The sequence below is a fragment of the Rhinoraja longicauda genome, chromosome 20 (assembly GCF_053455715.1).
Source record: "Rhinoraja longicauda isolate Sanriku21f chromosome 20, sRhiLon1.1, whole genome shotgun sequence".
Classification (NCBI taxonomy): Eukaryota; Metazoa; Chordata; class Chondrichthyes; order Rajiformes; family Arhynchobatidae; genus Rhinoraja; species Rhinoraja longicauda.
Window position 1 is genome coordinate 13277812 of NC_135972.1, and position 19560 is coordinate 13297371.

The window sequence follows — 19560 nt, forward strand, 5'->3', positions numbered from 1 at the left end:
ACTAAGTCTATTTGTTGCAACTAAACCCAAATGTTTGGAGCAAACCGAATAGTCCACAATGTGCCGGTTTTCAGGTCTGATGTTTCCGTGAATACTGGGATAATATTTTCAGGCCCAATACATGTCTGAATCCATGACATAAAAGACTGCCAGAGGTATTCCGACTTCTATCCTCATCTTTCATTGATTTTCACCAGTGGTTTAATTTTGTATATTTTTGTTCTTCAGAAACTGAATATATTGGAGTTTCCCAGTTAACCATTGTTGATTATTGTCTAACATGTCACAAAATTTGAAATCATTCCATCACCATGAAGTTTCTGACGTAATCTATTGTCACTACATGAATTCTTGCATAACCCATTCCAATGGCAATTTCTTCGTTCATATTCCTCATAACCAAATCTCTGATTACTAAAGTAAAAACACAGAATATTGGGGGAAAAAAATTTAGGTCAGGCAGCATTTATAGTTGAAGAAGCAGAGTTAATGTTTCAGGTTTTTCCTTTCCCCTCACTCGGTTGAAACTTGACTATGACATGCAGTGTAAAATGGTCAAGTGTATAAGCTGCCTGTCCCGCTGAGTCGCTCCAGCTTTTTGTGTCCATCTTCGGTTTCAACCAGCATCTGCAGCTCCTTCCCACACATTGGGTTTCAAAACAAAATGCAGTTGGACAAATATTTGCTCAACCAAAGGCTTTATTGAGGCATCCAATAGCTGAGAATGAAAACTCACAAGCTCTCTCAAAGGGTTGATGAAAATATACAATAACCAGTGATGACAATTATTTTACCCACCTGGGCATTTGACTCTTTATATCACATAAACAAAAAAATAAATCATGTCCCAAAATCCAAAGTTCTCCTGAATTCCATTCAGCAGTTAAATATACTGTCAGAAAATTGATCATTTTCCACTGTGCATCTCGTTATTAAAATCTGCCTCCCCTTTCAGAAAAAAAGGAATTGTGACGGTCCTCCAAGTCCGACTTGTGAATTTCCACTAATCTTTTACGAAGTTGCAATTTATTTAACTCTAGGCTACTACTGCCATCACAGATCACAGAAACCGACAGGTTTATACCAAGGATAAATATTTTAAAACGTTAAAACAGTTACCACACTGAAATTTTAAAAATAGCAGAGCTGGAATAAACAGATTGTTTAAAATCTCTGGCAAATATTTTAAAAAAAAATATGGTTAAAGTACTTTCCTTTAAAATCATGCTACTTCTTTCCAAACTAAAATTTGAGGCAAACGACGTGCGACAGAAGGCACTGTATCTGTATTAACCCGTCAAATGCTAGTGTACTGGGAACCTGAGAGGCGGTGGCCAACCAAACCTTTCTCCATAGTGCCTACAGAGGGGAGAGGGCAGATGATTTTCACTCAGTTTGAGAGAAAAGTAAAGAAACTGACAAAACCCTCAAATGATAATCGAATGACGATCCAGCGCTGTAGGGGTTCGACTCTATCGCGAAGGTTTCTCAACAGCTTCTGTTATGATGAATCAAAGATTTTTCTTCATGATGCCCTGAAGTTTCATAAAATGACACACATAGTTCAATTGTTCCCTCGAGTTGCCCCAAAACTGAACATTGTTGGAACTGGTGCAGTCATGTCAAACTTATAGCCACCTTGTCCTTCAATTTTCTTGGATTCTGAGAAAGAACAAAATGGTAATTCAGCAAAACAGCACAGAAACAGGCCCTTCGGCCAACCATCAACCATACATTTACAATGTGAACATTTACATGACACTATAATTAAAACATTTATATTATTAACACCATTCATTTGCACATTCACTGCTGCAGGGCCTCCAGTCCACTCCCTCTACAGGCAGCACGTGTGGAGAGAATGCGCCGGAGGCCCTACAGCAGCTCGGAGGGTCGTGTGGATCCGGTGCCACTGGAGGGCCCACGGATGCTTTACACGCAGATCGGACGCGGCCTGCAGCACCACAGAGCTGTGGAGTAGTGGTGAAATACATCCACATTATCGCCAGACAATGTCGACCCCTGCAGCACCAACCCAGTGCTGCCACTAGGACAACACCCAAGATAAAACCCATACTTTTAAGAACTTGAAACGCGAGCACAAGTTTGGCGCTGGAAACGTGGAGACTCAGGATTCCCAAAAGATTAAATCGATAGTAAGGAAGGCAAATGCCATGTTAACATTCATTTAGAGAGGACTAGAATATAAAAGCAGGGATGCAATGCTTTATAGGGCACTGGTCAGACCACATTTAGAGTACAGTAAGCGGTTTTGCCCCCATATTTGAGGAAGGATGTTCTGGCATCAGAGAGGAGGTTTATGAGAATGATTGTGTTAACATTAAATGAGTGTGTGACAGCTCTGGACTTGTACTCACAGGAGTTTAGTAGGATGGGGGGGGGGGGGGGGGAATCTCATTTGAAACTTACCAAATAAAAGGTCTAGATATACTGGATGTAGAGAGGATATTTCCACTAGTGGGACAGTCTAGGACCAGTGGACAGCCTCAGAATAAAAGGACATACCTTTAGATAGGAGATGAGGAGGAATTTATTTCATCAGAGGGTGTTGAATCTGTGGAAATCATTGCTACAGACGGTTGGGGAGACCAAGTCTTTGGGCATTTTTAAAACGGAGATTGAATGCTTTTTGATTAGTAAGGGTGTCAAAGGTTACTGGGAGAAGGCAGGAAAATGAGGTCAAGAAGAAAGATCAGCCATGATTGAATGATGGAGCAGTTTTGATGGGCCAAATGGCCTAATTTTGTTCATTTGTCTTATGAACTATTGTGAACCGGTGGACAAGGTGGGATAAGGGCTTGTTTCCATGCTGTATATCTAAAACTGTAATTATTGCACTGTTGTATTTATTTATGATTGTGCTTATGTATGGTATAATTTTATTAAATTGTCTCCAAAACAAAGAAGGTACATGTGACAATAAAGTACCATGGAGCCCATGCACCATTGAACATTAATCCTACATTAATCCCATTTTTAAAAATTCTCCCCACATTCTCATCAACCACCCCAAATTATACCACTCACCTAGACAATGGAAAATATACCTCCCAATCCACAGGACTTTGGGATGTGGGAGGAAACTTACAAAAAAAGATTATCTGAAAATTTCTGTGGCTTGGATTTAAAAGCAAGCACACATAATGTAATCATTCAAAGTGAAGATTTCACAGTTTGAGTCAGTCTACTTTGAATAACATTCTGAAACCTCTAATCTTCAATATTACCAGATCCGCTGTTTGTTTGACAGTGATCTCAGCCCATGGATCACTTCCAATAAATTTTGATTAATCTCAGCCCATGGATCACTTCCAATAAATGTCAATAAAGCAATGAATCTCATGTATTCGGCTTTATTTTAAATCTTGGATACCCATATTGTGGAATCATTGACAAATGATTTTTAAAAATATATATTTTTTTAAAGGATTACGCAGACTGATGCTGGTAAATCTCCACTACTTCTACTAAGCTCTCATCACTGGTATTTAAAAAAAAATCACATTCCAATTTTCTATGCTCTTTCTCAAATCCTCTTTCTTGAAAACTGAAGGTACATCACATGAACTAATACAATTTGAAAATGACTGATTTTCTACAATTCCCAAGGTGTTGCTCTTTTCTCACATAAAACCTCAACTGGCACCCAAAAATAAAGTCATAGTGTGATACAGTGTGGAAAAAGGCCCTTCCGCCACCTTGCCCATACCAGCCAACATGTCCCAGGTACACTAGTCGCATCTGCCCACGTTTGGTCCACATCCCTCCAAATCTGTCCTATCCATGTAACTGTCTAACTGTTTCTAAAATGATGGCATAATCTCTGCCTCAACTACCTCCTCTGACATCTTGTTCCATACACCCACCACTTTGATGTCATTAAAATGTGAAAGACAATCAAAACTGTATATGGCTTACATTTGCATTCCAGATTCACCTGGGGAGTTGAGCATGTGCCAATCATTTTGCCATAGGAATTTGGATTCAATGTAAAATAAGTTAAAAAAGACTTGCTAAGACTCATTTCAAGGCATCTGCATACATTTTAAGAGGTCAGAGAGAAGTCAAAGGAAGAGGTGTGGCAGGAGTTTGCTGGATGATTTCCCACTAGGATTGCACACTTCCCACAGAACATGCTGCAAGATGATTTCCTTGCTCTGGAAATTGTATGAGCCAAATTGTTCACATCTAAACATTCTTGACATTTTAACATTGCTCATGCAATAACTCATTAGGAGTAAATGCTCATCAGTGTGTGATGTTCAGACAGATTTTAAATAAAGTATTCTGTCCAGTCTTGCAGTAAAAGGCATGAAACCATCAGTAGGCCGTGATACTCCTGTTAATCTTATATTCACAACAAAAATACTGATCCAAATTGGTGTCAACAAAATTAAGCTGCATAATGCATGACCAGATTCACTTCACCCGAATACTGACCATGCTCTTTTACGACCATGGTTTCAAAAACATACCTCACGTTTCACATTTACGATTTTCATTAGTGCTGGGCACATTTAGATTAAAATTTCAGTCACAAAACTGCAAATTTGGCATACAATTTCTCCATGGATCAAAAGTACACATGGAATAGTTGAGGCTAGTATATGTTTGTTTTTAAGGGGACGTTATATAAATAAGACAGAGAACGAAATGGCTGTCAGTTGATGGGAAAAGATGACATTGAGAAGTCAATTATATTTTCCTGTGCTTCGTCACTCTATAATTTTACCTTTTCCCCCCATTTAAAATATAAATGTTAACTTAATTTTGATACATATGGCAGGAATGGATATGTAAATTGAACGGAATTAATGCAGTTTGGGGGGGGGGGGGAGGGCAAGAGGAAGAGGATATAAAGTTATCTGTAATTATATTGCAGTTCTACTGACATTTGAAGACAATCAGCAAGTCATCTAGTGACATCAGCAGGCGAACATCAGTACTGCAGGAGCAATTTTAGTTCCGTGCAGAAGATGCACCATTTTAAAGTTTGAAGTGGATGCAGGAGAGTGAGGGTGGAGATTTGCCAAAATCTGAACATGCTCACCATTGCTGATTCAATTTAAAGAACATACAGCCCCTTGTTAGGCACTAACCTGCTGCATTTTTCCTCTGTTCTGTTAGTGTGAAGATCTCCTGCAACTGTTTCTTCTGGTCCTCACTCAATGGGGTAGTGAGAGTCTGATACCAGGCAGCATCCACACTCTGTATTCCTACAACAGTAAACAACCCAGAAAGTAGCACACAAAAATCTTGCAAGTCTCTAAATGCAGTTTTCTCAGCTTTCAATGCATATATTGATTTGATATTGATCATTATTATTATTATTATGAATACACCTCTGTTTTTGAAAAGGGAACACAACTATTGGAGCTGTTAAACTACTCTTTACTGCTCTGAAGTCACTAATATGTCACACACCGGTCTTAGTTGTGGCGCAGCAGTAGACTTCATGCCTTACAGCACCAGGGACCCGGGTTCGATCCCGACAACGGGTGCTTGTATGTATGGAGTTTGTATGTTCTCCCCGTGACCAGCGTGGGTTTTCTCTGAGATCTTAGCTTTCCTCCCACACTCCAAAGACGTACAGGTTTGTAGATTAATTGGCTTGGTATAAATGTGAAAAGTGTCCCTAGTGTGTGTTGGATAGTGTTAGAATGCGGGGATTGCTGGTCAGTGCTCGGTGGGCCGAACATCAGTACTGCAGGGGATTGCGGGGATTGCTGCTGGTCAGTGCTCGGTGGGCCGAAGAGCCTGATTCCACGTTGTATCTCCAAACTAAACTAAAATTAAGTAAATGTCAAAGAAATCTGACTGTCTGCAGAACAACCATACTTTGACAATTGTTATTTCCCATTTTCTTTACGGCACCACACAGTGTCAGGTTTAGTAATACAATGGAAATGTTAAAAGGACTTGCTGTAATATTCTTCTCTCGGGTCCATTGGTATCAATAGTTAAATAACAAATGTATCAAAAAAATCATTGCCGGAAGAGATTCATATAACAAAAATGCAATGATTTCATGTTCTTGTAATGTCAGTCATTATACTTACAAACAACTTTTGTGGGATTGATCTGGAATTCTGAGCAATGGAACTAATCCATAATAGTTCAGAAATAATAACTCACACACTTAAATAGATTACACAATTAAATGGTTGAAGGAACTTCAATTTCAATATTGGCATATGAAAGGAAGCATTGTCTGTAAACATACTTAGAAGAGCAGATGTGAAAATCTGATATTCATCAACATTGTTGTCTTCATCTAATGGCGTTGAGAAACCTTCAAGAGCAGTTTCCTCTAACCCATCTTCATCCCATTCATCGTCATCATCATCCTCCTCATCTTCCTCCACCTGGTGTTGCTCCAGCATATCTAGGTACTGCTGACCTGTCTCGCGAATGTCATCTTCGTCACTTGGAATCTCTTCTAAAATTGAAAAGTCCGTTTTAAGAAATAAAACCTATAACATTGATCTCAGCCTTTTCTTGAATAATAACGAGAATGTTTAAATGAGAGAGCTCTTTGGTAAAGACTTCCATCAATTCAAGTCAAGTCAAGTCAAGTCAAGTCAAGTCAAGTCAAGTCAAGTCAAGTCAAATTTATTTGTCACATACACATACTCGATGTGCAGTGAAATGAAAGTGGCAATGCCTGCGGGTTGTGCACAAAAAGAATTACAGTTACAGCATATAAATAAAGTTAATAAGTTACTAAACATAGCACAAAAAGTGTCGACAAAAATTTAGTCTCTGGGGTTAATTGCTCAGTTTGTTAAATCAGAAAGCAGCTAATCAATGACATCCAAATTTCACCCCAGAATGGCACCAGAATGTATAAAATTGATCCTCTGGAGCTTCTTAAAAAATGGATCTCCCTGCTGGAAAAGTAGATTGGATGTGGAGTAGATTGGACTGTGTTGATTTCCCCAAACCGGCACACACCAAATATCTGTCTGTGACTTATTGTCACATTTACAATCATGGTTAGTCAATCTCAATCTGTGGAAATATATCCCAACAAAGGAATCAAAATCTGCGGGAGAGATTGGAAAGCTAAATATTGCCAGGATGAAAGTAAGGGCAGTGTTGTAACAGAAAATTCCAAGTTTCTGTTCTGTGGTGGATTAACATTTAGAGACACAAGGAAGGATGGTGAGAAAATATTCTAATCCCACCCTATCAATTAGGCTCTACAATTTATATGTAAGACAATTACAATCTCAACAACTGAATGTAACGAGGAGCAAAATGCAAGAGGGAAGATTACTGGCCAATTTGATGGAAAATCTCCTGGAAATTCCTTTTTAACATAGTATAACCAAGGATGCTTTGAGAGCTCATGGCTATCCATCACCAGAGGCACTTAACTAACATGCAAATCTCCTCCCCACCAATGTCACGATTTTCGTATTAAAGTGTTTTAGAATCAGAGATTTATGGCAAAGATGTAAGCCATGGGACTCATTATTTCGTAGATGATTATTATTGTTAGACTGCTAAATCTTTATCTATATAAACCAAATATATGAGTAAGCTATTTCATAGTTTACAAATCTTAAGAAAAAAAATATTTTCTGGTGCTTCTTCCTTTAATTTGACATGAAGCCTTCAGGCTCACTAACATTACTTATTTAAAATGTATTATCCAAATCCTATCAAAACTTAAAAACAATCCCATCTCTTGCAATCTTAGACTTCTCCAAAGTGAAGCCTCCTCCTGACAACTCGCCAGCAAATCTAGATGGAAAGCATACCGTGAGATGCGACTGTGGAATTTAGTTTAGCAGCATCCCTCCTAACTCATGCAAACAATTAACCTGCTGTTGTTAAAGGTACCAGCCAGCAATAAGCCCACGTGGAATAGTCATCTTGTCAACACTTTAGGGGCAAGAAGAAAATTTGAGAGGCAATTTAACCAACATTAACATGCAACTACAGAAAAAGAGTCAAAGTTCATTTGGAAAATAAGTGCATAGTTTGTAAAAAAGGAACCATTTTCTTCGACATCCTCGTCTTCTTCCCCATTTTCGTCCTGCTCATTGGTAACTTTGCTTGCATAGGCTCGCTTGAGGCCGAGGAAGAGAAGTAGTAACGAAGGCAGAATCTGAGCGGCTACAGCATTCACTGCTTCAGGTCTGTTTTGCATTTCCATTAGAGTGCTCAGACCAATAATACAGACCTTCCGATCATGAAGCCTGGCAATAAAAGTGAAGAATTACAACAAAGGCATTAAAATGCACTCGGAACTATTAACCCAATACAGGGAAAGTGTACGTCTTGTACTCAATCAAATAATTTAAAATTAATGACAGAAATCAAAGAATGAATAAAATAATGGATGTGAAAAATTATACATTTTTTGGTCGCAAAATCGTCTGACCCTCAATTTTGCCGACTTACATTGTAATTACAGACAAGGTCAGAAAATCAACTTAAAATAATTCCCATGGTTTATACTCAAGAGACATTTTGGTACAAATTATAGCTATTTTTAGCTGCTATAAATAAGACCATGACCAACCCAATTGATCCAGTGAGCACGTTTGACCTTTCTGTAATATCAAAGCTGTCCTTCCATTTTCTTTAATTAGAGTGGAACTGTCAACATAGAGAGCTGATCACAGCCAAGTATATAAATTAGAGGCATGGCGTGGTCTACCACTGATTAAAGTACTGAGTTAACTAATCAAATTCCTGGCAAGTTCACACTTAGAATAACACATCTCAAAAACAGAATAGCTCAAGAAGCATATATTGTAGCACATTAACTACCAAAGCTCTTGAGGATACAGGAGACCCCTAAGTTCATTGATATTCCCATTTAACCTTCACCATGCAATTATCAGCACTTTGTCCATACCGTAATCGTCCAAGGCATCCATTCTGCTCATCTAGTTCAATTGCTTGTAATTCCTGAAGATCATGGGGACTCCTATTGCCAAGCCCAGAAGATCAATGAGTCCACGTGTCCAAGGCCCAAAAGATTGGAGAGGTTTCAGTTCCTATGCCCACAGATATCCACTGATTTCTCAACCAATGGAGTCTTTTTCTATTCATCCCCAAAAACATCTCTCCATTATTTTATAACCTCCACAAGACCATCTGCTAGATTTTTCTGCTAAAGTGTAAACAGTCACAATATCTGCTTTCCCCATAGCGAACATTGCCCAATCTCAACAATAATCTGAGTAGTTCTACTACCAATAAAATGGAGCATATTTTCTGCTCAGCACACATGAATCTGCTGGCAAATGAAACTGTAAATCAGCAATTCTACTCCATCGGCCATGAGTTGGTCCACTCCTAGACCATTGCTGGACCCCTCCTAGATCCCAACAGGATAACACAGATGCCCACAGATATTCCAGATCTCTAGTGGGGGACAATCTGTTCTCAAATTCCGATTATCTTGGTGCAAGTAAAGCAGGTCCATTAAAATCAATGGAAATAATAAGCAGCTGGGTTAAAGGCAAGTCAAGTTTTTTTATTCGAGACACAAGAAACTTCAGACATGATAACCTTGTGCAAAAAACAAAATGACGGAGGAAGACACCAGGACAGGCAGCATCTTTGGAGGGGAAAGGACAGAAGACTTTTCAGGCCAGGATACTTCCTCAGACCTAATTAAGTTAGGTTAAATTGTTTTTAAGCATGAAACCTGGAAGCTGGAGTAGACCATTGAGACTTCGAGCATGCTCCGCCCTTCAATATAATCACAGCTGATCCTTTACCCCAATGTCATATTCCCACTCATTCTCCATAACCCATGATGCTTTTTGTTTTACATCCATCTCCTCAACTATATTCAGTGATTGAGGTGTTTTGAGCCTTTTAACATAACATTTTCCCCTCATAATTTTTTCAACTTTATTCTTCAATGAGTGTTTAATTCATTTTAGAGACACAGCTCAGAAACAGGCCCTTCGGCCCACCGAGTCCAGGCCGACCAGCGATCCCTGCACACTAACGCTATCCTACATACTCTAGGGACAATTTACAATTATACCAAGCAAATTAACCTACAAACATGTATGCCTTTGGAGTGTGGGAGGAAACTGGAGCACCCGGAGAAAACCCATGAAGTCATGGGGAGAACATGCAAACTCCGTACTGACAAGCACCCGTAGTCAGGATCGAACATGGGTCTCTGGTGCTGCAAGGCAGCAACTCTACTGCTGCGCCTCCAGTGGTTTTAAAATGTTTTGAATATCAAAGGACAAGAATATCAAATGGCAAATTTGGCAGTCAAAATCAGGAGCCGATTTTCAATTAACCTACTCTATCAAGGCAGGTGGTCGCATGAGCTGCCCTTGGCCTCACCAATGAGCAGGTCTCCCAGCAGATGAGAGCACCAATGGCCACATTGGAAGAAACAGCTTGACCAAGAGTGCAGGTGACCAGTGATATCAGGCCAGTGAAATTGGATTGGTTGAAGACTGGCTTCTGTGATGACGAGGGATTCAGAAGGAAGTGAAGATGGATCATCCACTTGGCATCCTCCAGATCTGTTGTAATTTATCAGTGACTTAGATGCCCTTTCCACAATAAGATGTTGAAAACTGCAGTTACTCTAACTAAATTTACTGATATATCCTGCGAAACACACTTCAATTTGAGGAAAGAATTGACAAAGTCCAAAACCTTATTGACCTTCATCTGTGCTCAACCTCATGCTGGGATTTGAAGTCAGTAATGATGATTTATTTGTTCAAAGGATTCGCTTACCCAAGAAAACAATCTGTGTCATTCATCCACTGGTTAATAAACTGTGCTGTGATCGGCTCTGCACTATGCGAAAAGCGAATGTTTTCCAAGGTATGCACAAGCAGCATGGGGCTGTAATAAAGTGCAGCAATGGTCACCTGGAGACACATTGTCCGAAGTTCACTCGTTTTAACTCCACGTGTTAATCGTTCCAGTACAGCTTCAACAAATAAGGGAATACACTAATGAGGAAGAAAACAAATGGTTTAGATTTTTCAGGGTATACACGAACGATCCTTTTCTTTGAATAAAAAACATGAATGTTTTCTCTTCTGTTCAATTCCTTTTACATGCACCTGTAGAAAATGTGTACTAGTGGGCAATTTAATTGCACTTGCCCTAAACATGTGCTCTGCTAACATCAGTGTGCTTTAGGGAGTGGTGATCATGATTTTGATGCAATGCTCACGAATAGAATAGCGTTATGATGCTCATTCCCTGGGCTGATATATGAAGGGCAGCCACATTAACCAGATATCTTAAGGAATGTAAGAATGGGATGCCAGAGGATGTAGTTGAGGCAGGTACTATTGCAATGTTTAAGATAGGTACATGGATAAGACAGGTTTAGAGGGGTATGGACCAAATGCAGGCAGGTAGGACTGGTGCAGATGGGGCATGTTGGTCGGTGTGGGCAAGTTGAGCCGAAGGGTCTGTTTCTACGCTGTATAGCTCTATCACTCTTCCACAGAACTGTCCATGCCAATCTTGTAACTGTACCAGAAGAGCCTGGTTAATTATTCAGTGCAGGTCTTCAGTGACACAGATGGGGGATGTGTTACCCTCACCTATTTCTTGATATTATGTGGAATAAATTGGATTGGTTGAAGACTGGCTTCTGTGATGACGAGGGCTTCAGAAGAAAGTGAAGATGGATCATCCACTTGGCATCCTCCAGCTGAACACATTACAAATATTTCAGTCTTATCTATAGCAGATATGCTGGGTACTATCACTGAAGAGGAAGAGATGCACTTAGCCTCTCCTCCTGTCCGATGTTTACTAGTCCACCACCATTCATGGTGACAATGTGTCAGGACTACAGAACTCCCATTTAGCCCTTTAGTTGCAGGCTGGCCTAATTCTCGACAACGTATCGTTTATGGTTTTTAGCAGGCACATGGTCCTGTGCTACAGCTACCCCAGGTGAGCACTTCTGGGTGTTCATGTCCTTCCGTGCTGCTTATTGCTGCCATATCTGTTTAGATCCAACATCATGACTGTCATCCCAAATAATGTAAAGAGGGGGTTGGGGGGCAGGTGTCCTGGGAGCAAAGACAAGACTTTGACTCAAAAGGTGCAGCATAGTGATCACTCTTACCAGCACTATCGTAGGCAGATGCTCTGCCTCATAAAGAAAGCCGATTTTTTTTTTAGCCAGTATCGGAACAAAAATTATTTCTATATATCCTGTGCCTGTATACATATACAGATTTAGCACTGAATGGTAGATTCGGTCAAGTAGTTTTTTAAAATCATGACATAGACATGATTTACCAAATGGATTCCTTCTGTGTTATAAAATTTCTAATAGTAAAATATGATTTAATTTTACTGCTTGTCTCAAGGAACGAAGGTAGAGAGGGTGATGGAAGGAGATTTAATGGTGATTTTTGAAAGGGAACCGGATTGTCACTTGAAAATGAGAAATGTGAGGAATATGTGAAAAGAATAGGATTGGATATTCCGCACAAAGGCCCAAATTACCTGCTGCACTGCACAATTTTATCAATCCTTTGAGCACTTCAATGGATTTTTTTCTCAAACACTACAAAATGATTGGAAATGTTTATTTTTATGAACATCGTGAATATCACCAATGTTTGATGTAATTATAAACTGCAGCTGGGAAGATTTCGTTCAAGGGAAAAGCAATGTAAATGTAATGTGAAATCCAAGAAATCCATAATCAATCAAAAAATATACAAGCACATAGCATACACCGACTCTTATGGAAATGTGAAGCTCTTCAGCAAGTCATCACCAGGCTTTGCGTGTCTGTGTGAACAGATTGTAATAAAGCATGGGAATAATGATCCACACATTAAAAACAAATGAATCGAGTGTATGGTTACAATTACTGCGATGTAATGAAATGCTGGACTCCCAATATAGGTTTGATGACTAAATGTAATGACTAACGCAACACTCTGCAATATGAAGACGTCTCAATTTTAATTCCTAATCTGAGATAGATCTCAGCCAACACGTTCAGTCTGAGTGTCCGGGAGACAGAAAAAAAAAACATTTTCTAATCTGTATTTCTCCTGGAAGAAGTCTGTGTAGATGTCAGATTAATGTAAGAATGGTTTAATTCCCCATTTCCTTTTGCGGTGCGATATTCTGCTCACACTCTCTGCCTTGCAAATAACAAGACAGCCATTTGGGGCAGGCACCAACAGAAATTTAAGTAACTGCTGTTGGTACCAACACAGAAGGGAAGGCTGAACAAAAAAAAAGTTAAAAATCAGTGATATGGCATAGCATTACTGAATTACTGAGCAGAACATCTGAAAACCTGTTGATATTACGGCTTACAGCAGAGATCAGAGAGCATTTCCATAGTTAATAGAAAACATTACTTAGCTGCATTTCAGGAAAGGTGTGCAACGCTGAGAGCCTGAAAAACAAGCTACGTTTTGAACAAGAATCGGGGATATTTCAGAGCATGAATAAATTCAAAATCTTGGGACTTTGACTTCGGAGGTTAGATATTTATAAAAACTGCAGCTTTAGCTCTATGGTAAATCATGAGAAAAGGCTTGCAAGATCTGCAAACTGAGGACGCCAGTTTGACTCAGAACGTAAGTGTGACTCCTTGTATCTTCAGAATCCATATGCAGTAAAGGACTAGACCACAACTCAAATTATATCTGTATATTCTCAAATACATCTCTTCACACATCATCAAAAGATGCCCTGTAATAATTCAAGGGTACAACAATGGCTTTTGACAACAGGCGATCACAGCTGAACCACAATTACCTCGTTAACTCACACCAGATCCAAACCTAGTGAGTTCGGCTGTAGTTAAAATACTAACAGTTTCAGACAAATGTTAGGTCTGGAACCTACATTTGCAAGAAATAGCAGGTGACAAGAAATAGCAGCTTGATTCAGGGGTGCAACAGGATCTATTGTACTACCTTCAATCCAAGCTTATAGTGCATGAGTCATGACATTTGTGAATACATTATAACAACCGGATCCGACATTGTACAAAACTGCTGTCCTCAGATGTTCCTCTGCAATACTGAATGTCATGAATACATGGACAGAGGGATTATTTTGGGTATGAGGATATAAATTAACTGCTAGAATTACAATAACTGAAACAAAAAACTAAAATGGTTCACTGGTCACCCAGATGGTGGGGGCTGGAGATTCTACATATTAGTCACAAAATTCTGCTGAACTAACTAATCCAATGCTTCCTGGTGAACTGCCCATTCAGCATGATACACACAAGCATGCTGACCTCATGCTAAACAAACCCATGGCTTAATTAATCTTCTCCATAATTTATGGGTAGTTCAAGCACATCCAAAAACTGCTAATCAAACCTCTGCAATAAGATACCAACAGGCCAGTCAGCGTTTCTTCCTGCTTTTGTTCAATCAAACTTTTTATCCTGAGACATTGCTAGTTGCTCCGTTCTGTTACCTGATCAATGGCTTTTCCCTGACACTGAAGGATGATCACTTCAAGCAGCTTTGCAGCATGGCACTCAGCATCTTCTCCTGCATCCCCCGTCAGGACCTAAGAACACAATCACAGGGTTACAGGTTTGCTGCAAAAACAGGGCCAGGCTTTCATCTGGTAATAACTACACAAAAAGCTTTTAAACCTATGAAAATATCATTTGCCCAAAGTGCTGAAACAAGGTGCTAATCGAAAGGCATTCTGAGAGGTGAGGTCATTTCTCTACCCCTTAAAAAAACAGTACAGGAGTTAGATGGTCAAATGTAGCACTTTCTTTCGGCAATTATCTGAAATTATTTGTCAATGTTACATTTTGGAATTAAAGAAAATGATTGCTCAAAGAATAGTTTTGTTTTTCTTTTGTTCACAGCTTGGATGAGGAACAGCCCTGACCAAGATTGCAAGAAATTACAGAGTTTTGATGTAGTCCAGTCCATCACACAGAGCGGGCGCCCCATCATTGACTCCATCTACAAGCTGCCTCAGGAAAGCATTCAATATAATCAAGGACCTTTCCCACCATGATCATTCCTTCCTGTCGCCAATCCTGCCGAGCAGAAGATACAGAAACCTGAAAGCGGATTCAGAAACACTTCTTCCCTACTGTAATCAGACCTGAACCTTCCAAAAGCAAGGATAGGGTCCCGACTCCGCACCCGCCCTCGTTGTGGACATTGGACACTTTCTCTGGAACTGTTACACTACAATGCTGAGAAACTATCCTCTGCACTGTGGCATCTTTCTCTTTGCTCTACCATTGGTACTTGCTTATCCTGATTGTATTTATATCCAATTAGTACGGTTGGATAGCATGTAAACAAAAGCTTTTCACTATATCTTGGTACACATGACAATAATAAACCTAAACCTAAATAAACTACAAAGAGTATATTTTGTCATAATGTGATTTAAATGATATATGGAATTGATTCGGGGAAACAGGATGTCAAGATTATTGCTTTAATCCCTATCAAACCCCCCCCCCCTCCCCAACCATCCCCTTGAGAAGGCACCAACATTTTATTGAGATATGTTTAATGGGCCCCCCATTTCCCCTCACAAACCTCTTGTGAGTACTTAATGGCTATTCCTTCATGAGAGGAACACAGTAAAGCCCCTACATAACGACCTACGCATTCATCGCTAGTCACTATCTACCATCCCAAAAAAGACCAGTTTATTCGCACCCTGTTTCCCGTCCGACAACTAATCATCAACCCACGATATTTTACCACCTCATCCCATGAGTTTCTTTTTTTAAATATATATACACTAACCTCTTACGGGAAACCTTACCAAAGGCTCACTGAAAATCCAAATGCATTGGTTTTTCCTTATCCATTCTAGCAATTATAGGCTTAGAATTCTCCAGTAGGTTTGTCAAACACAATTTTTCTTTCATAAATGCATGCTCACTTTATCTAATTCCATTGTTAGTTTTTAGACTGTCTTGCGACTGTAGCATTTTCCCAACTACTCATGTTAGGTTAACTAGCCTGTTTTTCTTTTATCTTCATCTTTTTTAAAATAGGAGTGTTACATTTGCCACCCTCTGGTCTGCAGAGATCATTCCATTATCTTTAGAATTTTGGAAGTTGACAAGCAATATATTCTTCATTTCCTGGACTACAATCCTTCAATACTCTGGGATTCAGATTATCAGGCCCTGTAAATGTATTAGCTTTCAGTTCTATTAATTCTCCAGCATTATTTTTTAACTAAAATAACTCTTCTTTTCATTAGGTTATTGGTCCCATAGCATTTCTGGTGCGATCTTTATGGGAATATTGAGCCAAGTTGATCTGTTCAGTTGTTCAGTATAGATGCCGTGGCACTATTGAAAGAGGAAAGCACCTCTGCATGTTAAGTATCAAATATTTATCCCTGAAGCAATACCACCACCAGCTAAATGGTCATTCATTTTACTGTTGTTGACATTATCTCACTGTGTAAATTGGATCTTGTCTGCTCATGCACTGCAATGAGGACTCAGCCTCTAAAGTAATTAATTGGCCATGAAAGTGAAAAGGGTGACAAAAAAACAGGAATATCTTCCTTTAGGCATCGCCTAATTTTACTAACTTACCTTTTTGCACAAGTTATAAATGATCTCGACATTTTTAGGATTAGATAAAAATGCATCTGTGTCTACAGTCACATAATTATGCAAAAGAGGCATCATATCTGAAAGACAAAATGATCAGAATTTCTATGTGATTATTTTACAGAATAGCTATATTTGTTATCATTTTGTTAGTTCTAGACACCATACATCATTGTATGTTCAGCTGAATACATAAAATTCTTCACTTGCATGTTTTCAGGCATCTGGAAAATTATACACTTTTCTTCCAAAGTAATACACTGCAGGCCCTTTCCATGGGAAGATTGCAAGTGGTAGATTTAAAGAGGTCCAAGTTATGTACTAACAACGTTCTCAAAACACTCCAATCACCAGTGACAAATGTGCTTTTTTATATGGTTAGACTAGTCTACCTAACTACTTGCTTATATAATAAATATATACTGCTTATATATTGACATCATTATCAAAATCTCTGATAATACAAATCAACCTAAAAATAACAGCGTTTTTATTTTAGAATTTTAGACTTTAAAGAAACAGCATAGAAACATGCCCTTCGGCCCACCGAGTCTGTGCTGATCAGCGATTACCTCATACACTAACACTATCTTACACACTAGGGACAATTTACAATTTCACTGAAGGCAATTAACTTACAAACCTGCACGTCTTTGGAGTGTGGGAGGAAACCGGAGCACCCGGAGAAAACCCACATGGTCACAGGGAGAAAAGTACAAACTCCCTAGATAGCACCCGTAGTCAGGATCAAACCTGGGTCTCTGGCGCTGCAAGGCTGCAACTCTACTGTTGCGCAACCATGCCACCCGAGTCCTGAGAATATTTTGGTAAGAGTCAACTCCCAAAGCATATTTTAATGACCACTAAAAAAAGTCCTTTGAGTACAACTTTCCTGGCCCCGATTTTGATAGGTCTGACGGAATTGCTAATCACAATACATCTGTAATCATGTTCACAGAGGGAATGCAGTGAAAGTTCACCAGATTGATTCATGGGATGGCAGGTTTATCAATTGATTAAACAGACAGGGCCAATACACATTTCAGTTTAGAACAATGAGAAGTGATTTTACTGAAACAATTTTTTTTTAAAAACAGGACTTGCAGGGTAAACACAACGGTACTTTTTAATTTTCAACCTTTTCCTTTCCTCAGTTTAATGTTATTAATAACGATTGTTATTAGATTGCTATTTGTGATAGATTGATGTCATAAAATTGGCTGCTGCATCCTGTATAAAAAAAAGTATTTTGTCAGTTGTATTGGGATGTCTCATTTCGGGAAGTACCAAGATAGAGCTCTAGGGGCTAGTGGAATCAAGGGATATAGGGAGAAGGCAGGCACGGGTTATTGATTGGGGACGATCAGCCATGATCACAATGAATGGCGGTGCTGGCTCGAAGGGCCGAATGGCCTCCTCCTGCACCTATTTTCTATGTTTCTATGTTTCTAAAAGGGGTGATGCCATATTGATGTGCGCATTTCCAATGTATTTTAATATATTTGCAACTCCATGTTTATCTTCCAGTTGGTGATCATGGAAGAGAAAAAATACGTTGAAAACATTAATTCAGAGAGATCACTGTTATAGCAACTTGCAAACTTGGGATACTTTCTACTTGCTTTAGCTTTCACGCAAATGACATTTTTCATTTTCAGCGTACACGCACACTTTTACTGTACATTCAATGCTAGTTTTATACTTTGGCTGATCAACATGTTCATAGTGCTTGTTTCAGGTAAACAGTAAATGCATCAATTTCAGACAGGATGTGGTGCCACTCTGAATGTCAATGTGCCCTCCTTTACAAAATATATCATTTTGAACTGATGTTAAGATGTATTTTTTTGCCTATATGATGATTTAAGCTTGCTCTGCAGAATGGAAGGGCAATAATCCTACTGGATAAGATGCCTGGACTCGGAGAAAGGCTCAAATCTTACACATCGTGTACCTTGGAAATTTGAAGTCAGTTCCTTTATAGTCAGAAATAAAAAAATATTGTTGGCATTGGTGACCATGAAGCTATTGGACTGTCATTAAAAATCCAACTGAGTCACTATTGTATTGAAGGGAAGAGAATCTGTTTTCCTTAACTAATTTGCCCCAGAGCAATATTTCTGACATCTATTTAAGCTGTACAACAGGATGAGCAGTATTAATGGACTAAAAATCTTACCCTTTTCTTTAAAAAAAAATTGACCCAAAATGTCTTTCAATATCTTAAGAGAACGACAATCTAGTTGTAAATATATAGATAAAGCACTGGGATTTTGTGAAGTTCAGCAGAGTAACATAACCTTGAAACTGAATTTGCAAGAATTCACTGAATGTTTTTGCATCAAAGACAATTATACATTTACGATCATGTTTTCATTGCAATGTGCAGCCTTTGCTAAAATACAAAAGGAATAACTGTGAATACCTGTAAAATATTCAAAGCAGTCTTGCTGAAGAACTTCATAAAGAACACCGAGTAGTTGCCACATATTAGGAGAGATTACTTGGCACGTTAAACTGTATGCTAAAGAGAGAACTTCTTCATAGAATTCTGGAGCAAACAAAAAGCAGATATTATGGTTTAAGAAACTTCATAAAGGAAGATGTGACGCATCGTATTCCATCAATAAAATAATTTAACACAGTTAAATTACAGCAAAATTACAGACAGTTTCATACTACCAGAAAGGCAGTAAAATAAAAAGAAATTGCAGGTGGTATAATATATCCTCATTTTTCTCAACACCAGTACAAAATTTACGCTGAAATGTTAGTACTGTACCAAGGCAGCCCTACCTCATGAAAGATGGACCTCAGCAAGTTGTTCAACCACAACCCCACCCGCCTCTCTCAGGTGGATATAAAAGGTCTCACCGCTCTTTTATTGAAGACAAACAGGAGAGTTTGTCTGAAGTTCTGGCCAATCAATTTACAAATTTAAATGAAGTGGTCTAAAA

At 38.9% G+C, this 19560-nt stretch overlaps 1 protein-coding gene across 1 annotated transcript in view; it reads right to left on the reverse strand.

Annotated features, from left to right (window-relative positions):
* Positions 1 to 681: 681 nt before the first annotated feature.
* ipo8 (importin 8) overlaps positions 682 to 19560 on the reverse strand; it is a 73659-nt gene continuing 54780 nt past the window's right edge. Inside the window, exons 18-25 of the mRNA XM_078416971.1 lie at positions 19029 to 19154; positions 16586 to 16683; positions 14461 to 14556; positions 10759 to 10979; positions 8026 to 8228; positions 6245 to 6460; positions 5121 to 5237; positions 682 to 1662 (exon numbers count right to left, since the gene is read on the reverse strand). Coding sequence (XP_078273097.1) covers positions 1565 to 1662; positions 5121 to 5237; positions 6245 to 6460; positions 8026 to 8228; positions 10759 to 10979; positions 14461 to 14556; positions 16586 to 16683; positions 19029 to 19154 — 1175 coding nt within the window. The 3' untranslated portion in view covers positions 682 to 1564. The remainder of the gene's footprint in view (positions 1663 to 5120; positions 5238 to 6244; positions 6461 to 8025; positions 8229 to 10758; positions 10980 to 14460; positions 14557 to 16585; positions 16684 to 19028; positions 19155 to 19560) is intronic.